The sequence below is a fragment of the Cololabis saira genome, chromosome 14 (assembly GCF_033807715.1).
Source record: "Cololabis saira isolate AMF1-May2022 chromosome 14, fColSai1.1, whole genome shotgun sequence".
NCBI lineage: Eukaryota > Metazoa > Chordata > Actinopteri > Beloniformes > Belonidae > Cololabis > Cololabis saira.
This window is the reverse complement of record NC_084600.1, coordinates 11,617,557-11,641,969: the sequence shown is the minus strand read 5'-3', so window position 1 is coordinate 11,641,969 and position 24,413 is coordinate 11,617,557. Positions and strand designations below refer to the sequence as shown.

The 24,413-nt window shown below is 39.6% G+C and overlaps 1 protein-coding gene across 1 annotated transcript in view; it reads right to left on the bottom strand.

Annotated features, from left to right (window-relative positions):
* gfra3 (GDNF family receptor alpha 3) overlaps positions 1 to 18,448 on the bottom strand; it is a 48,300-nt gene extending 29,852 nt beyond the window's left edge. Inside the window, exon 1 of the mRNA XM_061739683.1 lies at positions 18,092 to 18,448. Within this exon, the coding sequence (XP_061595667.1) occupies positions 18,092 to 18,215 (124 nt within the window). The 5' untranslated portion in view covers positions 18,216 to 18,448. The remainder of the gene's footprint in view (positions 1 to 18,091) is intronic.
* Positions 18,449 to 24,413: the final 5,965 nt, after the last annotated feature.

Here is a 24,413-nt window from a genome sequence, read left to right as displayed (position 1 = left end):
AGATATGTCAGCACTTGCCAGAGATATAAAGACCTGAGTTTATTAGTATGTGTGAAGGCCAGAGCCAACCTGGAGGAAAAAAACTGTATAAATAAACAAATAAATGCTTTCTCTGAAAAAGAAGTATTCTGTTGGAGCATTTCAGAAAATTATTTTTTTGAACTGTGTCACATAATCCCTGAGATTAACAATTTATATACAGTGACTGTAGATTTATAAAGAAAATAGTTGGGGTAGGACACATACATGTACTTTTTCCACTTTATCTTATGTATCCTGTCACATGTGAACAACACAAAGGAAACAGACTGCTAAGCACATAAAAGTATGTTGTGTAGTTAGGAATATAAACCAAATGCCTGGCTGTTAAATGTCTGGGCCTATCTAATCCAAACATGTACTTATGCTTCAGGATATAAACATATACTGTATATCACATAAGCTCATATACAGGCCCAGACATAGCTTTGACTCAGATTGGTCACACACTTCGATTAAGCTCCTGCTGTCAGGCTGCACAAAGCACTGTTGCAATCCAATTCTGCTGCTGCATGTTTTGCAATCTCAGGCGCCGCATGAGGTCCACGTCTCATTTTGGTATCATAAACAGAAGCTCCGCTTCACCGCCGCTGCGGGAAAAAGAAAAAACCTACCGCAGTGACTCCCTAGGAGGACGTGCGGGCGGGTTGTGTCACACAGGACAGTGAGTCATAGTCACAGCTCATCAAGATGTACAAAGGAGATGATTACATGTCTATCTGCCATTCTGTGTGTGTCATTCAACTTTTATAATTGCCAAAATACCAAAGGGTCCACTGTAATCTGTTGCAATTTCAGATATTTCCATGCAATTTCTTCCTGGAGCAGTGAGCAGTTTGTTTAATATCCTTTCACCCCGTACCTCGTACTGTTATATAGAAAAATGACCCGATCGTTTGGTTTCGGAGAGCCTTTCACTGCACATTCATGCACTCATCAACACACAAACATGCAATTATGCTTGACATATGACAAAAACCTATGTGCATATGTGTTTTGTTAACTCTTAGAACACTGGTTAGAATTACTGTAACAATTTTTGATGTCAACACAACAAAATCACCAGTGTAAAATGAACACAGAGCATTAAATTCAACACTAGAAAAGGTTGTTAATGTGTCCGCTTATTGGAGTGTTATTTTAACACTTTTAAAAAGGCGAATTACTGGATCAAAGTGACTTCAACAGGACGGGCGCATAGCCAGAAATGGGCCTGGGTGGCACTGGCCCACCCACCTTACTCACTGGCCCTGCCAGCCAACTTTGATCAAAATACATGTTTCACATAAACATATTCTAAAAAAATATATGAGAAAAGGTATAAATATAAACATGATTTGTTGTTGACTTGTGTTCAGCCTTTATTTTTTGCCTTTATTTTTTTTTCTGAACGGAACTGTTGAAACAAGTTGTAGGGAGACTCCGGACATAATCGGTTGCTCTGGTTCCGACAGATTGAGCTGCCTTTAGCCAGCTAGTTAGCCGGCGCTGCAGTCGACTTTATCGCCACAACAATGGCTAAACAGCCTTCATTGATTATTATATTATTATATTTAAAAAAAAAAAAAACTTGAATAAGACACGCCACTGCCAGTGCCTCGGACTGAGTCCACCCAGCCCACTTCTTCAAACTCAGCCCCAGAGGAGGTTAACCCTGCCGCTAGAGGAGGTTAGCCCTGCTGCTAGAGGAAGTTAGCCCTGCTAGAGGAGGTTAGCCCTGCCGCTAGAGGAGGTTAGCCCTGCCGCTAGAGGAGGTTAGCCCTGCCGCTAGAGGCGCAATTTCTCTTTGATGTAAACTATGTCATGCAGTATGTTAACACCTCTGCTGTTTGGGTTTATGTTTAGTTGCCACTTTGTACAGTTAAATTGTTAATTATTGTGTTGTGCGCTGAAGAGACAATGCGCTGCCAGTTCAGCAAATAGGCTACAATAGTGGCAAATAGGCTACTGGCCTGTATAGACAGGTTTTCATGCTCTGTTGGTTGAGCATGTTGCGTTTAACAAATAATGCATTTGTAATGCAGATTACAAAGTAAAATCGACACTGCCTTTAATCTGTCTGTTTGTCATGTTTTCTGCTTAAGTTTTTATAAGTCCGCTTTTTCTGGGACAATATGGCCCACCCATTTTTGTCCTGGCCCACCCAAAAAAATATTTCTGCCTACACCACTGCAACAGGGTATGGTGTATGTACGACCATAAGGCTAACAATTTGGCCCATATAGCTAACCACCAATTCGTAAAAATTAGGGCTAAAATATTACTGCCGTTTTTAGTTTTTTTTTCAATATATTTCCGCACAAATACATATAGATTATATATTTTTAACCAAAAACTTGGTATTTCATGAAGCAGTGAGCAGCAGCAATATAAAATGGCATCGAAATTGGAAAGTGCTTCTTCACCAGAAATTAAGGTGTAGTCACAGACAAAATATACGCTAACACTTGATGACATTTACCCTGCAAGTGCTACTTTTAATCTAAATAGTGGTCAAGTAACACTGATTAGATCCAACACTGATAAATGATGCTGGAAGATTGGCTGTGTATGATTCATGTTGCTGTGTTTAAGATTAACAAGCTGCAAACAATAACACAAAGCACGTACGGGAAAGAAAAAAGAGGATGTTTTTAAAGAAAAATATGAAAGAAGAGAAAACTGAGAGGGGGATGAATTACTGTGTGACCATTAATTCACTCTATTGATTTCTCACTGGAGGGATTAATGGAATTTGTGAGGCAAAGCTGATGAGGGTTAGCGTGATGAAAACCACACACAGTAGCGTTATTCACAAAGTGTAGTGGTTTGGAAAATTCCTTTTTTTCCCTTTCCCTTAAACACGTGGGTTAAGTTGCAGAGCATCCAGAAGGCTCAGCTGTAGTTTGACAAGAGAGGAAACTGTGGCAGAAGAGTGTGATTCTGATGTGAATTTAGCTCTGGAGTTATGACGGTAGGGACACATCGACACACTCCAAAAACAACCCCTCTAGAAGTAAGTCTACCAATCTATGAATCTAGTCAGACTCATCTATTGAACAAAAAATATCTTTGCCAATGAGGTAAGAACAAATTGACTATAATTCTTAAAACTAGCAAAATAGTCTTAAATAGTCTTCTAATTTTCTTGACACTTTCTTAAAAATGTCTTAAATATACGTTTTTGCAGTGCAGAGAGTTGTAGACTCAAGGAGGAAGTTGCAGAAAATTGAGCAAACAATTACCGGTACACTATATAATAATAACACTCTTTCATATCAACTGCAGTTCAATTGGTGGGTTTATTTTTCTTGAGGAGATACACATAAATGTATATGATAAAATGTTTATGTTATGTTGTAGTTGTGGCAGACCCAAATGCAGAAGATTATGAGACAGGAGGCAGGACTTGTTCCACCATCACCCCTGCAACCAGTTATAGTATATTTGTGCTTTGCTTAAAAGCAAAGGCTTGTTCCAGACATAAAATATTGGTACACATAGAGGACACATGTAGGTAGGTAAAAAATATACTTTACTTTTCGCAAAAAGGCAAACAAATGAAAAAACAGTAAACATTTTAAGATTAAGAATTAGTTTGACAAGTATCAGACTTGATCTGTGATAATTGACATAATCAAGGCTTTGCAGGATGTGTAAATAGGGTATTGTTTCACATTGGTTAATATGAACTATTGACTGGATAGTATCATGGTAGTAAACCCACTAAAAAAAAAAAAGAATTGTAAAATAGTTAAAAGATTGAGTGAAAAGTAATAAAGAGCCCTGTAAAACTAAAGATTCTTCCAACAGGTAGATCAGTACCAAATCTCTACTGATTTAATTTAATTTTTAAATATTAAAAAAAGAAGCTTTTTTCTACTGTGAAATCGACAAATGTTTATGGATGGATACCTTCTATTTCTCAACAGGTAGGTTGCACTTGTGCAGTACCGCTGAAGGATAGCAGGTTCCATGTTCCTCTTTTCCTCCTTTACAGCAGACACAACAAAGTGAATACACAATAAAGTATTCAAAAGTATTGCATTTACGCAAAGGTAGTCTACAATTTGAATTCAATTCAATTCAATTTTATTTCAACAGAAGTTGTCTCTAGGATCTTTCCAGAGACCAGAACATGACCCCCGAGCAATTATTACATAAACAATGGCAGGTAAATTTCTCCCCTAGTGGGAGAAAAACCTTAAGCCAAACAGTGGCAACAAAAACTCCCACAGGGGGCAGGTCAGGATGTCAGCAAGCTTATAGCAGACATCCACACAGACAGGTGGAAGCAGCAGTGGGATGATCGCAGACCAGCACAACAAACTACAAGAACAATGGACAAAAATGATGGCTATGCAATACTTATAATAAATAAAAAATGGAAGAGGAGAAGAGAAGAAGGGAAGAGGAGAAGAGAAAGAAGGGTGAGAGGCACCGCCCAGTGGATCATGTCGGTGCCCCCCTGCAGCATAGGCCTATAGCAGCATATCTACCATGAAGATGATTGAGACTAACTATTATAGTCTTGTTCTATAGCTGCAGCTATGACTACTGACTCTAACACACTAACACAATTATCACGTTTTTGTAGTCAGTAGTAGAAATGCCACCTCGGGATCTATGAAACTTAAAAACTTTCAAAATGAAAACATTTATTCAGAACATCTATGAACAAATATTCATAACTTGACTTGCTTATTTCTCACTAAAACCCAGGCTGCCTGCCAATATGAGATATAAATGGGCTAAAAATGGTATAAAATCATCATCATCCATCCATCCATCCATCCATCCATCCATCCATCCATCCATCCATCCATCCATCCATCCATCCATCCACCTCTGGTTCTCCATGTCCTGGTCACAAGAACAGCAGCCTAAACGGAGAGGCCCTAGAGATGCCCCTCTCCCCAGCCAGGAGATATAATCTCTCCAACATGTCCTGGGTCTGCCTCGGATCATTTTCTGAACATGCCTGAAACACCTCCCAGGGTGGTATTCAGTAAGCTTCCTCATCGGATGCATCATCTCTGTTTCAGTGTGGCTGTCACCTATCATGTTCTGCTAATACAAAAAGGATGTAAAATAGCACTGGTCAACTAGACCAGTGGTCCCCAACCTTTTCTGTACCGCGGACCGGTTTAATGTCTGACAATATTTTCACGGCCCAATCTAAAGGTGTAGCTGATAAAAACTAAAAAAAAATAAAACACAATTTTCGAAAAAATATGAAAATGAATGAAAATGAAATAATGGAAATTGTAAATTACCTTTAATATGAGTATTTCTATAAATGTGTTTTTATGTTTGTTTTCTTATTAACGTTATTTAAAGCCAGGCTTTTATTTTATTTGTGATATTTAGTGCTTTATTTTGAAGGTGTCTCGCCGAGACCTTGTAAACATCCAGCGCTTCGGACTTTAATGGTAAAGCTTTAATGGCAGTAGAAAGTGTGTCTGCAAGACTAAACGAGTGTCGGGAATGCTAAAGTGGAGCCTAACTGACACAAAAAGCACCTGCTGATGAGGATTTGTGCAAATTTTATGCCATATTTATGTCCAGCTTGAGTTTGGTCTCATGTATTATGTTAACGGTAGCTTTATTGCCGACTGAGCGAGCAGCTGTGTCGGTCTGTATAAATGAAAAATAAATGAAACTTATATGAATGTAGAAAGACTAACTCTATTTTAGTGTATTTTATTCCTTTATAGCTGTTACGGTGTGTTTGCAGTGTATTTACATCCAAGGAATAAAAACATTGTGAACCATCAGTTTGAGAGTCATCCATCATCAGTCGCGGATGCTACAGAAATTATTTTTCTTTCTGTGCGGCCCGGGGGGCTGGAGATCACTGAACTAGACTAAAAGCCTTATGATATTAAATAAAAATGAAAAATAAATGTAATATAGGTTATCTTAACACACTAAAACACACACACACACACACACACACACACACACACACACACACATAATACCTGTGGCTCTATCTCTCCTCTCCTTCTCAGCTCCATTTAAGTGTGGCTCTCATTTCTAACTCACTTTTTTTCTAAATGTTTTTTTTCCCACATTCATATCTCTCTCTCTCTCTCTCTCTTTCTCCTTCTCAGCTCTTTGTCCATTTTACTCCTACTTTCCCACAACAACTCGGTGCTGTCAGTGCTTCGTTTATAAGGACAGTGACGTCCGACTGCTAGCTGTTTGACCAATCAAAACATTCCATTTTGGTAAAAAAAAAAAATCAATGTGATTTTTATTGGTTATACAGTCTACGGGTTTCTCCAATTCTAGCTTCCCCAATCCCTAAAAAAAAAAAAAAAAATAACAAAGAGGCTCGGCCATGGGCCCCTAGATGCGCGTGGGCCCCTGGGCGCCCGCCCATAATGCCCATTGGGTAATCCGGGCTTGTCCAGAGGATTCTGGACACTGCCCCTTCTCAACCTTTCCCCGACCCTGCACCTAGCCTGGGGCTTGCTGATTGGGCCGGAGCTTCAGGAGCTGCGTGCTGGCCTGCGGTCCCCACCCCACCCCCGGTCATCCCGCTGCTGCTTCCACCTGCCTGCTGTGTGCTACTGATGTCCCCGACCCCCAGTCTGGCCCTCGGCAGGAGGGTTCCCCCTTCTGAGCCTGGTCCTGCTCAAGGTTTCTTCCCTCCTAAAGGGGAGTTTTTCCTTGCCACTGTTTCGCTTAAAGCTTTTCTCCCACTATGGGAGTGTTTACCTGCCATTGTTTATGTAATAATTGCTCAGGGTCATGTTCTGTGTCTCTGGAAAGCATCTAGAGACAACTTTTGTTGTATCAGACGCTATATAAATAAAATTGAATTGAATTGAAAAATTGAATTCAGCCAAGTATTAACACAATGTCATGAAGGAAAGACATCTGCAATAATTTAGAAAAGCAATTCTTCCCACCCATCAATATGGGGATTGTTATAAAGCAAATTCCAAACAAGATGAAGATATTTTCATACAATGAGAAAGAGTATACATATAAATATTCAAAATACTCAAGACAGTTGCAGAGACAATCGTTTTGCCACTTCTGCCTCCCTCCTGAAAAGGTCAAAGAGTGATCATCTCTTTCACTGTTACCATTGCTGATAGTGGAGCAGATTAAGGCCAAAAATAGCAAGGATTGTTCAGTTGCGGATACAAGCATGAAAATTGGTACACATACTCTTCGAACCCCACTCTATTCAAAAGTACCGCGTGCCACGCAAAATTCAAAGGGGACAGCCTCCAAAATCCAAGATGTCCGCCCAGAAATGTGGTTTTTCCTTTATAACTCGAAATGCATCGATTTTAAGCCCCATAAATATATTGAGTGCGACTATAAATTTGGGCATTGCAGACATTTTGGTACCAAATACATGTCTGTATCTACTACGGTTCTCGTAATACAGCATATAGCATATAGGTACTTTTACAGACTCGCGGGAGAAATAGACATTTGAACATTGATTGTTGTTCAGTGAATATTGTAGGCTAATATGAAAATGTTTTTTTCCTAACCTTTTTAAGTAGGGTTATTAAAGTTGGGTTTTAAGTAGGATTATAAAATTCTAAGTCCAGTGTTCAAGATGGCTGCCATGAACTTGAAATAATCATTTTAGCAACTACGAAACATTTTTTTGGCATGCATGTTTTTGTTCTATGCATCCAATGGGGCCATTGCAGAATTTAGAGTGAATGTCAGCACACAACCAGGGCACACTGGTGGCATCACTGCTGTGTAACTCAGCATGGGGTTCAGTGTCAGCTAATCTAGATATACTAATGCATTATTATCCTTGTTTATGTAGTATAGTTATAGTTTAGTGTCCCAAATGCTGTCTGACAGCCCCATATCCATTAACTAGAAAACTGTAGTTGTTAGTTAGTAGATATAGTTAGATAGCCGCACCTGAATTGACAGGCTGTGCCAGCGCGGGAGAGCCGAGCCAAGGGTAACGGGGCTTCAGTTACCCGGATGGTGTACAGATCACACGGGACTTAAATGGCACTGGATGAATGATCGGGCTAGGTGTAGGTTGAATGAAAACTGAACCTAGTTGTATCCCATACAGGAATGTGTGACTTTCTTTTGGTTAATTTGGTGGTAAAAGGATAACCCCTCGGCCTTAATCAAAACCCAAAATGGCAGATTCAAACCCCATGGTTGTAAAAATAAAAACTGACTGGTCTAAATGTTGTCTTTGTCAGAAAGACAGAAAAGACACAGTCCTAATATCACCTCGAACTAGTTACAGTGTTGAACATGATGGCTATGCTATGATGGCTACCAACATACCGTTGTTTCATGAAATCAAGCAAATGCCATTGATCCTGGACCCAGAAAGGCTGGATGAAGGTGATGGTATTAATGCTACTTTAAGAAGAAATCAGGCTAAATACCGCCACAGCTGCCGCGTGATGTTTAACAACACCAAATTGGATCGGGCGAGGAAACGCCAGTCTGCTGGTCCCAGCAATGAGCCTGAGGATGTTTATCCAAAGCAGAGACGAAAAACCTGTGATGTTCAAGCATGCATTTTATGTGAGGAAATAGAACCTGCATCTGATATCAGGAGGGTTGAAACGATACAGGTGCACCAGAGGTTGCACAAGTGTGCAAAGACACTTAACGATGGTAAGCTCCTGGCCAAATTGGGTGGTGGAGGAGATGCCATTGCCCTTGAATTTAAGTACCGCTATCGCTGCCTAACTTCTCTCTACAACAGGGAAAGGTCCCACTTCAGAAAAAATCAGAAAGGTGCAGGTGCTACTGATCATGAGCAGGACATTTACCCACTAGTTCTGTCAGAACTTGTCACATTTTGGGGACTTGGGGACCTAGTCAGCCAGGCTAAATCCGGCCCTGCTCCCGAGTCTGTAAAAGTACCTATATGCTATATGCTGTATTACAAGAACCGTAATAGATACAGACATGTACTTGGTACCAAAATTTCCGCAATGCCCACATTTATAATCACATTCAATATATGTATGGGGCTTAAAATCGATGGATCTCGAGTTATAAAGGAAAAACCACATTTATGGGCGGACATCTTGGATTTTAGGGGCCGTCCCCTTAAAATTTTGCGTGGCACGCGGTACTTTTGAATAGAGTGGGGTTTGACGAGTATGTGTACCAATTTTCATGCTTGTATCCGCAACTGAACGATCCGGGTCATAATCTGCTCCACTATGACCAGTCCATAGTGTCATGAATGCAGCCACGGGAAAACCAAAATTGCTGGAGACTTGAAGGCAGGAATTGTAAAAATGAGGGTATTAATTAAAAACACCAAATGCAGGGGTAAAACAAAGGAGAAACAGCACAGGGATGAGGACATACCTGGTAACAAGACAAACAAACTGACACACAAGGGCTGAGGACAAACACAGACGCGACTAATAATATGAAAAATAGAGGCGTAACAAAGATAAGAGCACAAAAACACCTGGACAATCAAAAGAGGAGATAACAAAAGCAAAATCCAGACACCGTGACAAGTATGGCTTTTTTTTGGAAGGGCTGCCAGAAGAAAGTCTCTCTTCTTTAAAAAGGACATGATGCAATCCTGCATCAGAACAAACTACAAGACCCAAGGCACGATGTCCTTTTGAAAAAAAGAGACCAAAAAGGAACTGTTTTGGTCATAATGTACATTCTCATTTTTAGCAAAAAACAAAAATCCCCACCAAACCAAACGTAACATTATCATCACATCATGTCATACCAGTTTTCAAGTGGAAGAGTGATGATTTGCTCCAATTTTGCCACAAGATCTAGTCACCTTTCAGTCACTGGGTAAACAATGAAGGTATGCATCAACAATTTATAGTCATAAATAAGCAAGTCAAGGTGGAACAGATATTTAGTTCAATTCAATTTAATTTATATAGTGTCTATTAGAATACAAATTGTCTCTAGTCCCCCAAATGTGCTCTAGCTTAAACGCATCAGGTGTTGCATCAGCCAGTGTGTTTGAAGACATTTATTTCAGCTCTGTCTTTTGCTGCTTAGTACAATCTTAAATTTGAATGTGACATACAATATCTTGGCTAGATGCAGACCCTGACTGTTTCGAGCTGAGTGTTTTTGTTTGTGCCATCGAGTGTGTGCAAGTGGTAATCAAGATGCAGAGAGACACATACAAATTGAGTAGCTGGCAATGGCAGATAAGTTACATTAACATTCAAGAACCTATTTGGTATGAGATCCACTGTAAGACTTTCTCAGGCTGGAGTTAACCTTGATGCAAATATTGTAATTAAAAGGGTTACTATTGCGTCATACAGATGTTTGAGTCAAGCATCTGTATTATCTGCATATTCAGAAAATGTGTTTCATGTGTGTAATATTCTATTGGCACTTTGCGAGTTTAATTTTGGCGTGCTGTTGTCCAAAAACTGAATTACAAGTGCAGAGTGCATAAACAGTCAAAGGTCTGTTATGGTGTTCCGCAAGGTTCAGTGCTAGGGCCAATCTTGTTCAGTTTATACATGCAGCCGTTGGGAAGTATAATCCAGAATCACTGCATACACTTTCATTGCGCTGATGATACGCCGCTCTATTTGTCTATGAAGCCAGATGAAACAGAACCGTTGGTTAAACTTCAGGCATGTTTTAGGGACATCAAGGACTGGATGTCCGGAAATGTTTTGCTTCTAAATTCCGATAAAACAGAGATTATTATTTTTAGTCCAAAGCATCTTCGGAAGGGATAAGATGGTGTTGCGATGGCTTCCAGTGCAACTGTGAGAAACCTTGGTGTTGTTTTCGAACAGGATTTGTCGTTTAAACCGTATATTAAATCAGGTTTGTAAAATTGTGTTTTTCCATCTCCGTAATATCGCAAAGATTAGGAAAATCCTCTCGCAGAGTGATGCAGAAAAACTGATTCATGTATTATGTATCATGTAGTGTATCTTCTAGACTAGAATGTAATGTGTTATTAGCAGGATGTCCAAGTAATTTGCTGAATAGGCTCCAGCTGATCCAAAATGCAGCAGCGCAAGTGCTGACAGGAATCAGCAGGAGAGACCACGTCCCTCCAGTGTTAGCGCCGCTCCATTGGCTACCCGTAAAACTCAGAATCCAATTTATTATTTGCATATAAAGCCAAAACACGATATTTGCAAGACCTGATAGTATCTTATGTTCCTAACAGAGCTCTCCGTTCTCAGGGTGCAGGTTTACTCGTAGTTCCTAGAGTATCCAAATGTAGATTTGGAGGGCGGGCGTTCTGCTATCAGGCACCATTACTATGGAACCAACTTCCAATCTGGTTTAAGGAGGCTGACACCACCTCCACCTTTAAAACCAGACTTAAAACATTTGCGTTTAGTAAACCTCTAGGTAGTGTAAACTCTAGTGTGTTAGAGTCAGTTGTCATAGTTGCAGCTATAGAACAAGACTATAATAGTTAGTCTCAAACATAGCTTCGCGTTAGATACGCTGCTATAGAGCTATGCTGCAGGGATACTCCAACATGATCCACTGAGCGGTGCCCATCACCCCTCCTTCTCTTTCCTTTCTCAGTTATTAATTAGAAGTATCTCATAGCCATCATTTTTGTCCATTGTTCTTGTAGTTTGTTATGCCCCCCCACAACCTTTTTCTCTTTTGTGCATGTTTGCAGGCCGGAGCTTTGGGAGCTGCATGCTCAATTCCAATTTTCAACTCAAACTTTTATTTTTCTTTAGGTTGGTTGGTCACTTCATCACAATAGGTTGTAAACCTTTAAAGACAGAAAACAAAGTTAAAATCTTAAACATTTTAAATGAGTCAAATATCTTAAACATTTTAAAATTAATCAATCTTTTAAGCCTTTTAAATTGAATAAAGACAATCTAATTCCATGAATTTCCTAGATGTTAAGCCTTTTAAATGGAATAAAGAAAAATCTTATTTCATAACTTTCCTTATTTTTAGCTTTAGTTTTAACATTCAACAGAATTGTAACTTTCACCTTTGTATTATCCTTCTATATTCTATACTTTTAATTTTTCAAACTCAAAATGAAATATTTTCTTACTGAAAAATGAAATATTATCTTTTTAATTTATCTTTGCAATTATCGCGCAAACTCATTCAACACAAAACCAATGAAGACAATGCTGCAATGCTTCCATTAACCAACCTACACAGCAGTTAAACATAAACTTGACCATATTAAGCAGCATTTCACAAACTATGAAAGCAAACAAAACCACCGACCATTGGCATCTTTGGACTGAATCCATGAGTGGACTTGGAGCTTCTTTCCTCTGAAGTTTGTTTGTTTGACTAACGGAGCTTCCCTCAGTCTTTCTCAGGTACTTAAATCAGTAATAATGACTGATCAGGTGATCAGGTGACCAGCAGCCTGCTTGCTGCTACTGGTGCACTCTGGGAAGTGTAGTTGGGATCCATTCCTGAGATTCAGCTCAACAGGGCTGACCTGCAGTCCCCCCCTCTGATCATCCCACTGCTTGCTTCCACGTGTCTGTGTGGATGCCGCCGCCGCCGCCGCCGCCGCCGCCCCCCCCCCTGCTGTCTACATCTGCTTCTATAGTCATCCCTGTAGTGCACCAGTTAGCCATTGTGTCTGTGTCTCTCCTTTCTCTGTTCTTCATTCTCTCTGTCTGTTTTCTCTTTTCCTGCTCTGACTAGCTGGCCTCCCGCAGGAGGGTCCCCCATTATGATCCTGGTCCAGGTCCAGGTTTCTTCCCTCCTAAAGGGGAGTTTTTCTTGCCCCTGAGTGGCTTAAGGTTTTCTCCCACTAGGGGAGTTTTTACCTGTCAGTGACTATGTTTACATGCAGTCAAAAACCCTTTTCTAACCGGAATATTAGCAATAACCCGGTTGCGCACGACCATGTAAACACCAATAACCCCATTGAATAACCCGAAATTTGCTCATATTCCGGTTTTTAAAAACCTGAATATGACCCCTGGGTTACTCCTTTTCTAACCCGAATATTTGGTCAATGTATAAGCCTAACGGGATATCCCCATCAAACGGAACATGGATTTGTTTTCTGCGCATGTTCTTTTCGCGTCCAGGAAGACATACGGAAATTCTTACGCCAGTCGGCTTAGGTGAACTCCATCATTACTACCCGTTCCCACCAGTCCTGACTGCACCTTCATCCAAAGTGTCCGGGGTGCTCTGCTGGAAATGGGTAGCATGGATATGGATGGCACAGCTCCGGCTCCATTTGCCATTTCTTCACGTTCTCGCCTTCCATTAATGAAGAAGGCGACACGGTATATTGTTAAGTCCTCGTGGTGGGTCAGTACCAGCACCAAAGCGCAAAAGAAGGCAACTTCTACTGGGCTGGGGCCTCATCTATAAAGCTTGCTTGCGCAGAAAAACCGCCTGAAAGTTGCGGAAGCCACCATCTACGCAAAGCCACGGATCTAAAAAGAAAAAACTAACCGAAAAATCTGCTTATCTTTACGGCAACCAGGACCCTCCCGTAAGAATTTACTTAAGACACGGGGAACTGGCGACGCAGGCTGTGAGGTGGTGAAATGAAGTCAGATTCATGTCATACTCTTAATAATGTCATCACATATCACAACATATATCAGACTTATAATAAAATAGTGCTGATAACGGAGCAGGTGGCGGGGGGGGGGGGGGGGGGGGGGGGGTTGAATGCCGCTCCGAGCCCATTACTCCACGCCGAAGAGGAAAAAAGAAAGTGTTCTGATTAAAATAAGGAAAGCTGGACTATATAACAATTGCGTTCATAAGGATAAAGTTTTGAAAAAAATTAAAATTAAAGAAATAGTCTCTTCTCCCCGTGTGTATCTGCCTGTCATGCACAGGTACGTGCGCACATGTTGTTTACTTTTAAGCCGGAATTATGGTTCTGCGTTACACCAACGCAGAGCCTACGCCGTAGGGTCCGGCGTAGGGTACGCGTCGCCGCATACCCTACGCCGTAGGCTCTGCGTTGGTATAACGCGGAACCATAAAACAGCCTAGAGCAGCTCTGAGGGGAGACGGGAGGGAGGAGGGGGAGCAGGGGCTGCCGGGCCGCCGTCCCGCCGTCCCGAGTGTCTTGATGATTTGCTGAGCCTACCGTTAGTTTTTAAACTGTAAAAAGTGGGGCGGGGGGGACAAATACATGATTTTGAAAAGTGGGGGGGACATGTCCCCCCTGTTCCCAGTGGAAATTGCGTTGTGGCACTAACGGGCAGCAACGGGTGCTGCCACTCACTCGCTTTATTTTATACTCTTTATATACTTTTTCTACTTTTACTGTGACCACCAAATAATCTCGTTTCACTGTCCTCTCCACATCATCCACAACATCTAGATCTCAGATCTCAGTGAAATTCAGTGGCACGGTGGCTCGACACGTTCATTCATTCTGACGCCAAACAGGCTGCAGGAAGCCACTGCGCATGCTCAGCAGGCTCATTCATATGCAAATAAATACCATTTTTGGTATGACGTGGGCGTGTAGAGGGCGGGATATGAGGCGGATTCACCTGCGCAACCTTCCAGCTGGACTGTGATTTATGAAGGGAACATTACGTGCAAGATTGCGTGCACGCAGTTTTATAGATCCAGATTTTTTTTTGCGCCTGGCATTTTCGGCTTTTGAGCGTACGTGCACTTTTAGTATGAATCCTACGCAGTCCATTTTAAATGAGGCCCCTGTTCATTATCCACCGTGCTGCTGTTATGTGGAAATGACGGAATTGCGTCATGACACTGGTTTGATCCAGATATCCCAAATGATTAATCACCATGTATACAGGGATAACTCTGTTTGCTCATGCATGGAAACAGATATTTCCCAATGTTTCAGTAACCAGAATATTGACCTTAACCCAAATTAAGGTATTAACTTCTGTTGTAATTGACGCTATATAAATAAATTTGACTTGAAATGAATTGAATTAAAGACAAAGCCTCAGTAAAGCAACAAAGAAAGATTTGTGGCAAAATTTTGAAAAAAAAGGCCAGTTTTTTAAATGTTTATGTGTTAGGTGAAGTCAAACAGTCAAATAGTAAAAAGTGAAACTTGTTTGTCCAAAATATGTGTAACTTTAAGCAGACTGAAAAGGAGCTCTGATAAATGTATAACAATTGCTGTTATGGCACAAGTCCACTTAATGAGGTTCCAGAATAGCAACTCTCGAACAGCGGTTGCTGTCTGCAGGGGAATTTCAGTCATTTAAAGTGATTTCATGCCTTATTTCTAAAACTTATTTCTACTATTCAATTAATTTGGGAAAAGACACAGTGGAAGACTACGCACGATAAGATTCAAAGGAGTAAAAAAAAAAATTGTTATTTGAGTTTGAAGCCAAAGCAGTGACCAAACAGCTTAAACATTTCATGTTCAAGTTCTGAAGCAGATGTGGGTCACACACACACACACACACACACACACACACACACACACACACACACACACACACACACACACACACACACACACACACACACACACATCCAGCTCTCCGTTTCCATGCAGACATTTCACTCTCGTTGACAGACGCGATGAGAAGGCTGCCGTCTCAGTCTAAAGTTCCCATCACCATTGTTTAGGTCTCAGAGTGGAACAAGGTCACATACATTCAAAGTTTAAAATATCATTGCTTGAAATGGGCGCCATGGCTATTTATACAGTAGCTACATGGGGACAGTGAGTGTCACATCCACTCCAGCTCCATACCTGCCTCCCTCACCTGCAGCTCCGCCTCCCTCACCTGCAGCTCCGCCTCCTCATGTCACTATGGTTTCTCCATCCCTCCACACCTGCTCCACATCTGCAATCAGCCCTGGTCTGCTACTTAAGCACTCCACTCCCAGCCCGTCACTCAGTGCGTTTACATGGGAAGTTTAATTCCTCTTTCATTCAGAATTAAAATTAAATCCGATTTAAAATTAGTAAAAATTACCATGTAAACACGTAATTCTGAATGAAAATGGCCATTCCGAATTAAACTTAATTCCGAAGTAAGTGGCTGGTTTATTCCGATTTTAAATCTGAATAGAATAATTCCGCGATCATGTATACACTCATTCCGATTTAAATTAATTCCGGTCTTTCTTTCTGCTCGTTCCCTCGCCCGTCTGTCTCCATGACGCTTATATTCCACGCTGGGCTTGTTTTCAAAACAAAGTTTCAAGATGGCAGCACGCAGTAAACGCTGGTCAAGAGCAGAGACCATTTATTTAATCAATAGTTTGGAGGACCTGGAAATAATTAAAAGAACAGATGGCAGGAAACATAAAAATTGTGAACTTTTCAAAGTTGTAGCGGCTAAGCAGCTAAATTGTTTTTTCTTCCGGTAGACGTAATTTCCGGTCCGTCCCCTTATCCAATCAGAACCTTCCCAACCCCCAGACCTTAAGAGGAATTGGATAAAGCCGATCAAACGTGTTTTCCATGTAAACCTTAATTCGGAATGACTATTTCTATGTAACTCTGCTCTATTGCCTGCTGTGAGGTTGGCTTTAATAAAGACTTTTACTGACTTTTACTGTGCCTGAGTGTTCAGTAAAAGTAACACTATAAAACACTATAGTAACACTATAATACAATATAGTAATAATGTAAGAGCAGCTCCATGACACATTCCTCCAAAACCAATTAGATTTTTGCACACAGTGCTCTTAAATTTTTTTTTTCTAATTTAAAAAATGCAATATGTTTTCTTGCAATCTGGTCTAATGGCTGAACTCAACATCATGACAGAATCATTTGCCTGTGTAATGATTCAAATCTTGATTAATTAGCACTTAATAACTGCTTTTCTTGGTGTAATTCCACCCAAGTGCATGCATGGTAAGTGGGTGTGACGCTGCATGATATACAGGTTGTCTGAAAGGTTTGACATTCACATGAAAGCATGAATCTTTTTGTGGCGTGAATCTCTAATGGACAGCCTCAACCCACGATGCTGAGCAGCCGCTGCCTCCATGTCCTCCAGGCATAAACCTACCAATTACAGTATTTGCAGGCATTTCTGCAGTCAAGTATAGATGTAATTCATAGGAAAGGTATTCCATGTAGTCTGGAAGAACAGCGGATCAGTATACACAACTTGTAAAAAAAATACTAAACAAACTAAAACACTCTAGAAAGCTTCAAATAAAGAATAATCTAATTGATAGAATTGTAGCTCTGTGCCACACTGGGAAAGGATATTTTTCTAGGCACAGTCAAATTATCGACTTCGATCATAATAATTCATTTAGAGGAGGCAGAACGTGTGAGTGTGAATGGGGGGGGGGGGGGGGGGGGGGGGGCGGGGGGTAGGGGGGTCCAAATTCATGCTCAGGTGTCAGATATCACAAACCGTTTTGTTTTTCTCCACCTGATCATCAGCAAATAAGCACAAGCCCTTATACTAAAACCAGATCCTTCCTTTTAATACTCTGGAGCTATGAATTATGCCCCTTTAGCTGCCTGCTCTTCACTTAAACTCCTGATATGTATCATAAGTAAAATGTGAAAAGAAAAACCCTTTCAGTTTAACAGTTCATGTGTGATACATGACCTGCAGCAGTCTGGTCAATGCAGAAGATATATATATATATATATATATTTGGAGCATGTCCAAGGCAGGAGTAACAAACCTGAGCCCATGATGTCATTCACATATAACATTTAGAGCTGCTTCATTCTGTATATTACATTGAATGAGCTTCATTGATTTGATTTCTCAAAAATTTAACTTAAACATGGAGTGGGTTGAGTAAATATCTGACTGGCTTTTCATAATTTCCCTTTATTCTTCCATTTTAACAATGGACCGGCTGTTGTCTTTAAGTTTGCAGGGACAGCAAATATATGGGTAATTTACAAAAAGTTCAAGTCTTCAGATTGATTAACAAAATAAATTGGAATTCCTGCAGTTCGAGCGCATGTTGGATCGAGGCTTTTACTATTGATAAGATATAGCCTATGCAATATGCTTGCAGATATCCCTCATTAAGTTGCAGATACTTGAAGAAAATGTGTATTCTACTTTGGAAATATAGTCTACTGGCGGGTAAATAACTAAATTTGGACTGTATAAACAAATGAAAAGATGAGTTTCCAAATTGCAAAAGTGCTGCTTACCGTGAGGGAGGACACTGAGCAAAAGTCCAATGATTATCATCCTGTCCGGTGACATTGAAGAGTTGAAGAAAGGAAATCTCTTAAGACAAGCTGTGTGCAGCTGGGGACCCGTCTGCTGCTTCATCAGCCTCCTCCTCCTCCTCCTCCTCCTCCTGCGCTGCGCTTTTGCGCGGACTGGGGCACTATGGACCGTCTAGCGCACAAAGTTGGCAAAACTGAACCCCAGCGATTCAAATTCTCGCGATTTTGGTTCTCCCATTTATTCGTCTTATTCCTTTCCTATGGATTGAACGTATATGTCGGTTTAAAAACCCCCACGGAAGTTGGAGGTTGCTGTGCAGAGGATCAGCCGCGCTCTCAGCCTGTTGTGTCGCATTCAGCTCCAGTTGTTCCAGCTCGGGCTGACACTCCGCTGGAGACACTGTGATTGGCCCCTGAGCAAACTGAATATACCCATGGGACGTTAAATGGGTCCTGTGAGAACAGCTGGGCTGTCTGGAGCCAAGTTCGGAGATCAGGTTGATGGATAACAGATGTGTGTAATCTACATTGAAAAACAAAATAATCTACTATCAATGTTGCAACCATCATGACCCAGGAGTAAAAACTGATCAAAACTATATCAAACTAATGAGTGGTGATGCTTGCTACTGTATGTTGATTTGCAGTAGCCAGTGGACAATAATAATATGACAATAATACGTGCAATAACATAAGATGTGCAATAATACAAGATGTGCAATATCTGCCAATCTGCCAGTCTACTAACACTCCACCTGCTTTTTTTTTGCACTGTTTCTTTCTTTCAACCAACTGTATATACTGTGCTGTTCATATTCTGTGATTATACATATTTTATATATATTTTTTGTATTTTTTTTTACATTTTTTATTTCTGACTTTTTAGTCTTTTTACCCCTCCCCTGCAGTGTGTGCTAAGTGTACTGCTGCCAACAAAAATAAGTTTCCCCACTGAGGGAGAAAATAAAGGATATCTTATCTTATCTTATCTTATTAATTTAATTGGTGATTTGATTTGATTATTTAAGGATGAATGCACCTTTATTTTTTTTTATTTTTTTTATTTCTTGAGGAATCTTTGTTATCCCCATGGAGGCAATTTGTTTTACTGGCAGTCTTATCTCTTACTTCTTGCTTGTATTTCATTACTTTAAATAATCTTTTTGAGGGTAAGCAATGAATAAGCTTTGCTTCAGCCTACACCTTTTTCGGTCTAGATGTTATTTGTATATTGGAAACTTTTTTGTAATGTTTTCTTTGAACAGTGTATTCGTTCCCTTGTTGTCATTTTGATTATTTTTTTTTTTTTTGTGATGTCATGACCGAAATAAACTAAACTAAAAAAAACACTCTTCCCTTTCATAATTTCTTCCCTGGTCTGGACCTCGCCTCTTCAAATGCATTTGAAGGTTTTTCTTCTTGTTTTGTTTTTTCTCACTACCCCCTGGTCTTTTGAAAGCTTAGACTGCTGCTCCCACATGTAACAACAATTCCACTGTTATGGAACAATAGATGCCAATAAGTGACAAACTCACCACTATCTTACAAAACAGTTAAAACAGCATCCAAACCAGCATATTATATTATGTTACAGTTTAATTGGTAGTGAAAGTATCTCCACCTGCTCATGCTTCAGTTTACCTGGCAGCATAAAGGCTGGCTTCTGGAAAAATTGAGTTTAGGTTTACCAAGCTCCAGGTTGATGGGTGTTATTGTTTTCTCTGCATGCAAGCAAAGGCTCAATATCACTCCCTCCTCTGAACAAAACTTAAGTACATTTGATCAGACTGCAGGTCCTTAAGGAAAGCAATTGAACATCTGCCACATTTCACGCAGCTATTTTTTATCCCATGTCCAAATGGCAGCGTTGAAATATTTTCTTTTTAGCAATTCCATAAACTTTTTGAACAATGCTGAGCACTGCTCTTTCTTTTTACATTAGTGTTTTAAACTCTTTAACTATTAACTGAAGTTCAAAAACTAATTCAATACAATTAAAAAAAACTGTTCATAAGATATGACAATTTACCTCTCATCAAGACAAAATTAAGTTTCACAATGCCAAGTGGAGATGATTGACCTTCTATTCATAATGTAATTAAAAGACCACGGAGGGATTAATAGATTAAATTGCGGATCCTGTTTTACTGCATAATCAGAGGCAGCAAAGGCCAAAAAAAATGTCTGTTTTTCATTAAAATGTACATGAAACTAAACAAGAACAACACAGCAAGACATAACACTGTTAGAGTAACCATGGAAAGATGTTACCTTTCAATCAAACTGCGTTTTGTTGCTAAAGCTGCTTAAATGTGAAACATATTATCACTTGCATAAAATAATAAAAGTAACAAGAAGAAAAGTTAAACCAGTGTGATATATCAGTTGTGTTTTGATTCATTGTCTCTCTTGCGTCGCAGGTTATTCCTGCAGGATTCTGCACCGACTTCCCTGTGTCTCAACAGCTCCACCTGGTGGTCAACGTTGCACATGCGCGGAGTCGTCTACAGGTTACTGTCTGGGCTGGATATAAACTCCAGTTATGTTAACACTTTATTCATGAGCTGTACTCAAAACCAAATGATTCAAACGTCCCCAAATTATTTATTATTAATATAATAATTATTATTTTAGAATAGGCATTTTACATGGCCTCGGAAACAACTACATTGTAATGATTACCTTTTACTATCAACCTACCGGATCCATTATTTGATGGCAAATTGAACACAGCACTACCCCAATATAATATTCCTTTACACTGTAAAAGGGAGCTAGTAATATCAGCGTTCATCAACCTTTTGAATGTTGGAAACTACATGTAATTATATTTACCGTAATATAAATTATATTGAAGGCCTATAAATCACAGATTTTTAAAATTCAATTCAATTTTATTTATTTATATAGCATCTATTACAACAGAAGTTGTCTCTAGGATCTTTCCAGAAACCAGAACATAAACCCCTGAGTAATTATTACATAAACAATGGCAGGTAGAAACTCCCCTAGTGGGAGAAAAACCTTAAGCCAAACAGTGGCAAGAAAATGCAATTTGAAAATTGCAATATCATTCTCTGCAACGTGCAATCATGTAAATAACATCTGTAAATATCCATCTGTTATTTTTATATACTAGTATTTCTTATTATTTATTTTTTCTTCTCCTTCTTCTTCTTATTATTGTATATACTGTTTATAGTGTTTTATTATTACTGTGTGATAACCATTTTTATTGATGCCTCTTGTTTTTTGCACTATCCCCTTTGCTGCTGTAATCTGCAAATGTCCCCTATGTGGGACTATTAGAGGATTTTCTTATCTTAAAAACTCCCCTTTAGGAGGGAAGAAACATGGACCAGGACTCAAATAACTTTTTTTTTTACTCCTTTGAATCTTATCGTGCGTAGTCTTCAACTGTGTCTTTTCCCAAATGAATTGAATAGTAGAAATAAGTTTTAGAAATAAGGCATGAAATCACTTTAAATGACTGAAATTCCCCTGCAGACAGCAACCGCTGTTCCAGTGTTGCTATTCTGGTACCTCATTAAGTGGACTTGTGCCATAACAGCGATTGTTATACATTTATCAGAGCTCATTTTCAGTCTGCTTAAAGTTACACATATTTTGGACAAACATATTTCACTTATTACTATTTGACAATTTGACTTCACCTAACACATAAATATTTAAAAAACTGGCCTTTTTTTTCAAAGTTTTTCCACAAATCTTTCTTTGTTGCTTTACTGAGGCTTTGTCTTTAATTCAATTCAATTTCATTTACATACATTTACATTTTGTGGACCCCTGCTTCTGCCTGTAATGAGCTGGGATAGGCTCCAACAGACCCCCGGGACCCTGCAAAGGATAAAGTGGGTATAGAAGATGGATGGAGGGATGGTATAGAAAATAGAGAGAGGGATGTAGGGGATATTCAGGATGCAAAACTCAGTTTAAGGATAAAGTACATGCAAGGGTTTGGTGAAATTACAGTTCTGATGCCTTTGTACTATTGAATAATGTTTGGAGATGAGACAGTTGAGACACTTTTTCTAAGTCTGGGGAGACAATAAGGAGTCCCTGACACAGCTACATAAAAGACCACCACCTTTTTACCAGACATGAAACATTTTGTGAAATGTTTCGTTTGTGATAAATTATTTTTTAACCCTTCGGGGGGTTTGTGAGCCTATTTCAGTTTTAGTCTGACTGCATAATAGTTTTGTGTCTAATGATTGTTTTGGTATCAGTGCTTGTTTTGGATTCCCTTGAACTTGCCTTGTAGTTACTTTGTTATTTTTACGAGTTAAAGTGTGCTCTTCCATTAATAACCATAGATTGTCTTTTGCCGTCCCGTAGTGGCCAAACATAGTAATTACACCTGAATGAATGACCCTGAAATGGACTTGTACCGTCACCATGGCAGGCCTACTATAGCACAAACTAATTCAATATAAGGTATTGAGTGTGTTCATCAATGTTTTTTGTCACTGTAGACCAGCTGCACATGAGGACATTGCTCAATAACATCTTGGATTTGAAATCAATCATAACAGTCTAGGTTTTGTTAAAGAAACGAGAAATAGTTTAGTGTTATTAATAAACAATAATAATAAAAACACCATTATTGTCTTATAGGCCAAGCAATAATTAGTATTAATTCAATTCAATTCAATGTTATTTATATAGCGTCTATTACAACAGAAGTTGTCTCTAGGTGCTTTTATTCAGTGGATTTCACCTTGAAAAACAACCATGGCCATACTGCAACATCGACTGTCACCCTGAGTTGTTTAATGGTAATAAACAGACTGTATAGTTAAACTTGGGTTGAATAAACCTCTTTGCAGTCCTTGTCAGACTGGAAGCTACCGTGACTTCTGTGACTCGGAACAGGACACTAAATAAGAACACACAACCACACACTGTGGTTCATTACACCAAGAAGCACACTCCTTCACGTGTATTCAATATCAATTGGTTCTTCTTCTTCTTCTTCTTCTTCTTCTTCTTCTTCTTCTTCTTCTTCTTCTTCTGTGTTTCCAGGCGGTTTCGACGCATCCAGGCGTATCACTGCCCTCCTCTGGTAGTTTGGGACTGAATTAGTTCACAAAGGTCACCTATATTCTCGAGTAAAGCCCATTGGCATGCAGAAAACGTATGACTGCCCTTGCTATCAGTTGGTGGTCCTCATGTTGGCCGTGTAATATTCTAACAGAAAAACAAGATAAACCTAGATCTAACAGGGTTCTATATAAAATACTCCTTTCTGTAGAATACTTTTTACACTTCATCAGAACATATTGAACTGTTTCCGGCCTCCCACACTCACACAACCCACTTGGATGTTTCCCTACTACTAATAAGCTCTGGTGTAGCCCACAGTGCCCCAGCCTCAATCTGGTTAATTTAACCACGTTAACTCAACTTCCAGAATAGTAATATGAAGTCTTGACCTTCAGCTGAATATTAAAAAGGTGCCTCCCTCTTTCCTCCTTCTCCCAGATTTCCTGCCACTCTCTCCCAATTCCCTCCTTGATATTACACCTATACTCAGCCTTTCCTAGTGGGATCTCAACATCCACACCGTCTCGCTTTAGTGCTGCTTTCGCCACCCTATCAGCTAATTCATTCCCTATGACTCCGGCATGCCCTGGTACACACATAAATTTCACCATACACTCTCAAGTCGAAACAACACTAATAGTATTTCACTTAGTATATCTGGTCTAGACTGACTATTACTTTTTATGGCCTTCAGGGCTGCTGCAGAGTCTGAGCAAATCACCACTTCTTCTGGCAAACTCTCCTCCACCCAGTATAACGCCCAAAGCACAGCTATTCATTCAGTAGTGAACACAGATACATAGTTACTGACACGAAAACACATTTCCTTCCCTAACTGCATCACATACACCCAAAAACCAGCCCTTCCACTCTCTGGATCCCTAGAACCATCTGTAAATATCTAAAAGCACACTCCTTCACGTGTAAGATATGAGATAAGATAAGATAAGATAAGATAAGATAAGATAAGATAAGATAAGATAAGATAAGATAATCCTTTAATAGTCCCACAGAGGGGAAATTTGCAGTTTACAGCAGCAAAGGGGATAGTGCAAAACAAGAGGCATCAATAGAAATAGTAATAACACAGTATATCAGAGTATGACACATTATAAACAGTAAACTGGTATATACAATAATAATAATAAGAAAAATTAATAATAAGAAATACTGGTATATAAAAAATAACAGACGGATATTTACAGATGGATATTTACATAATTGCACGTTTGCA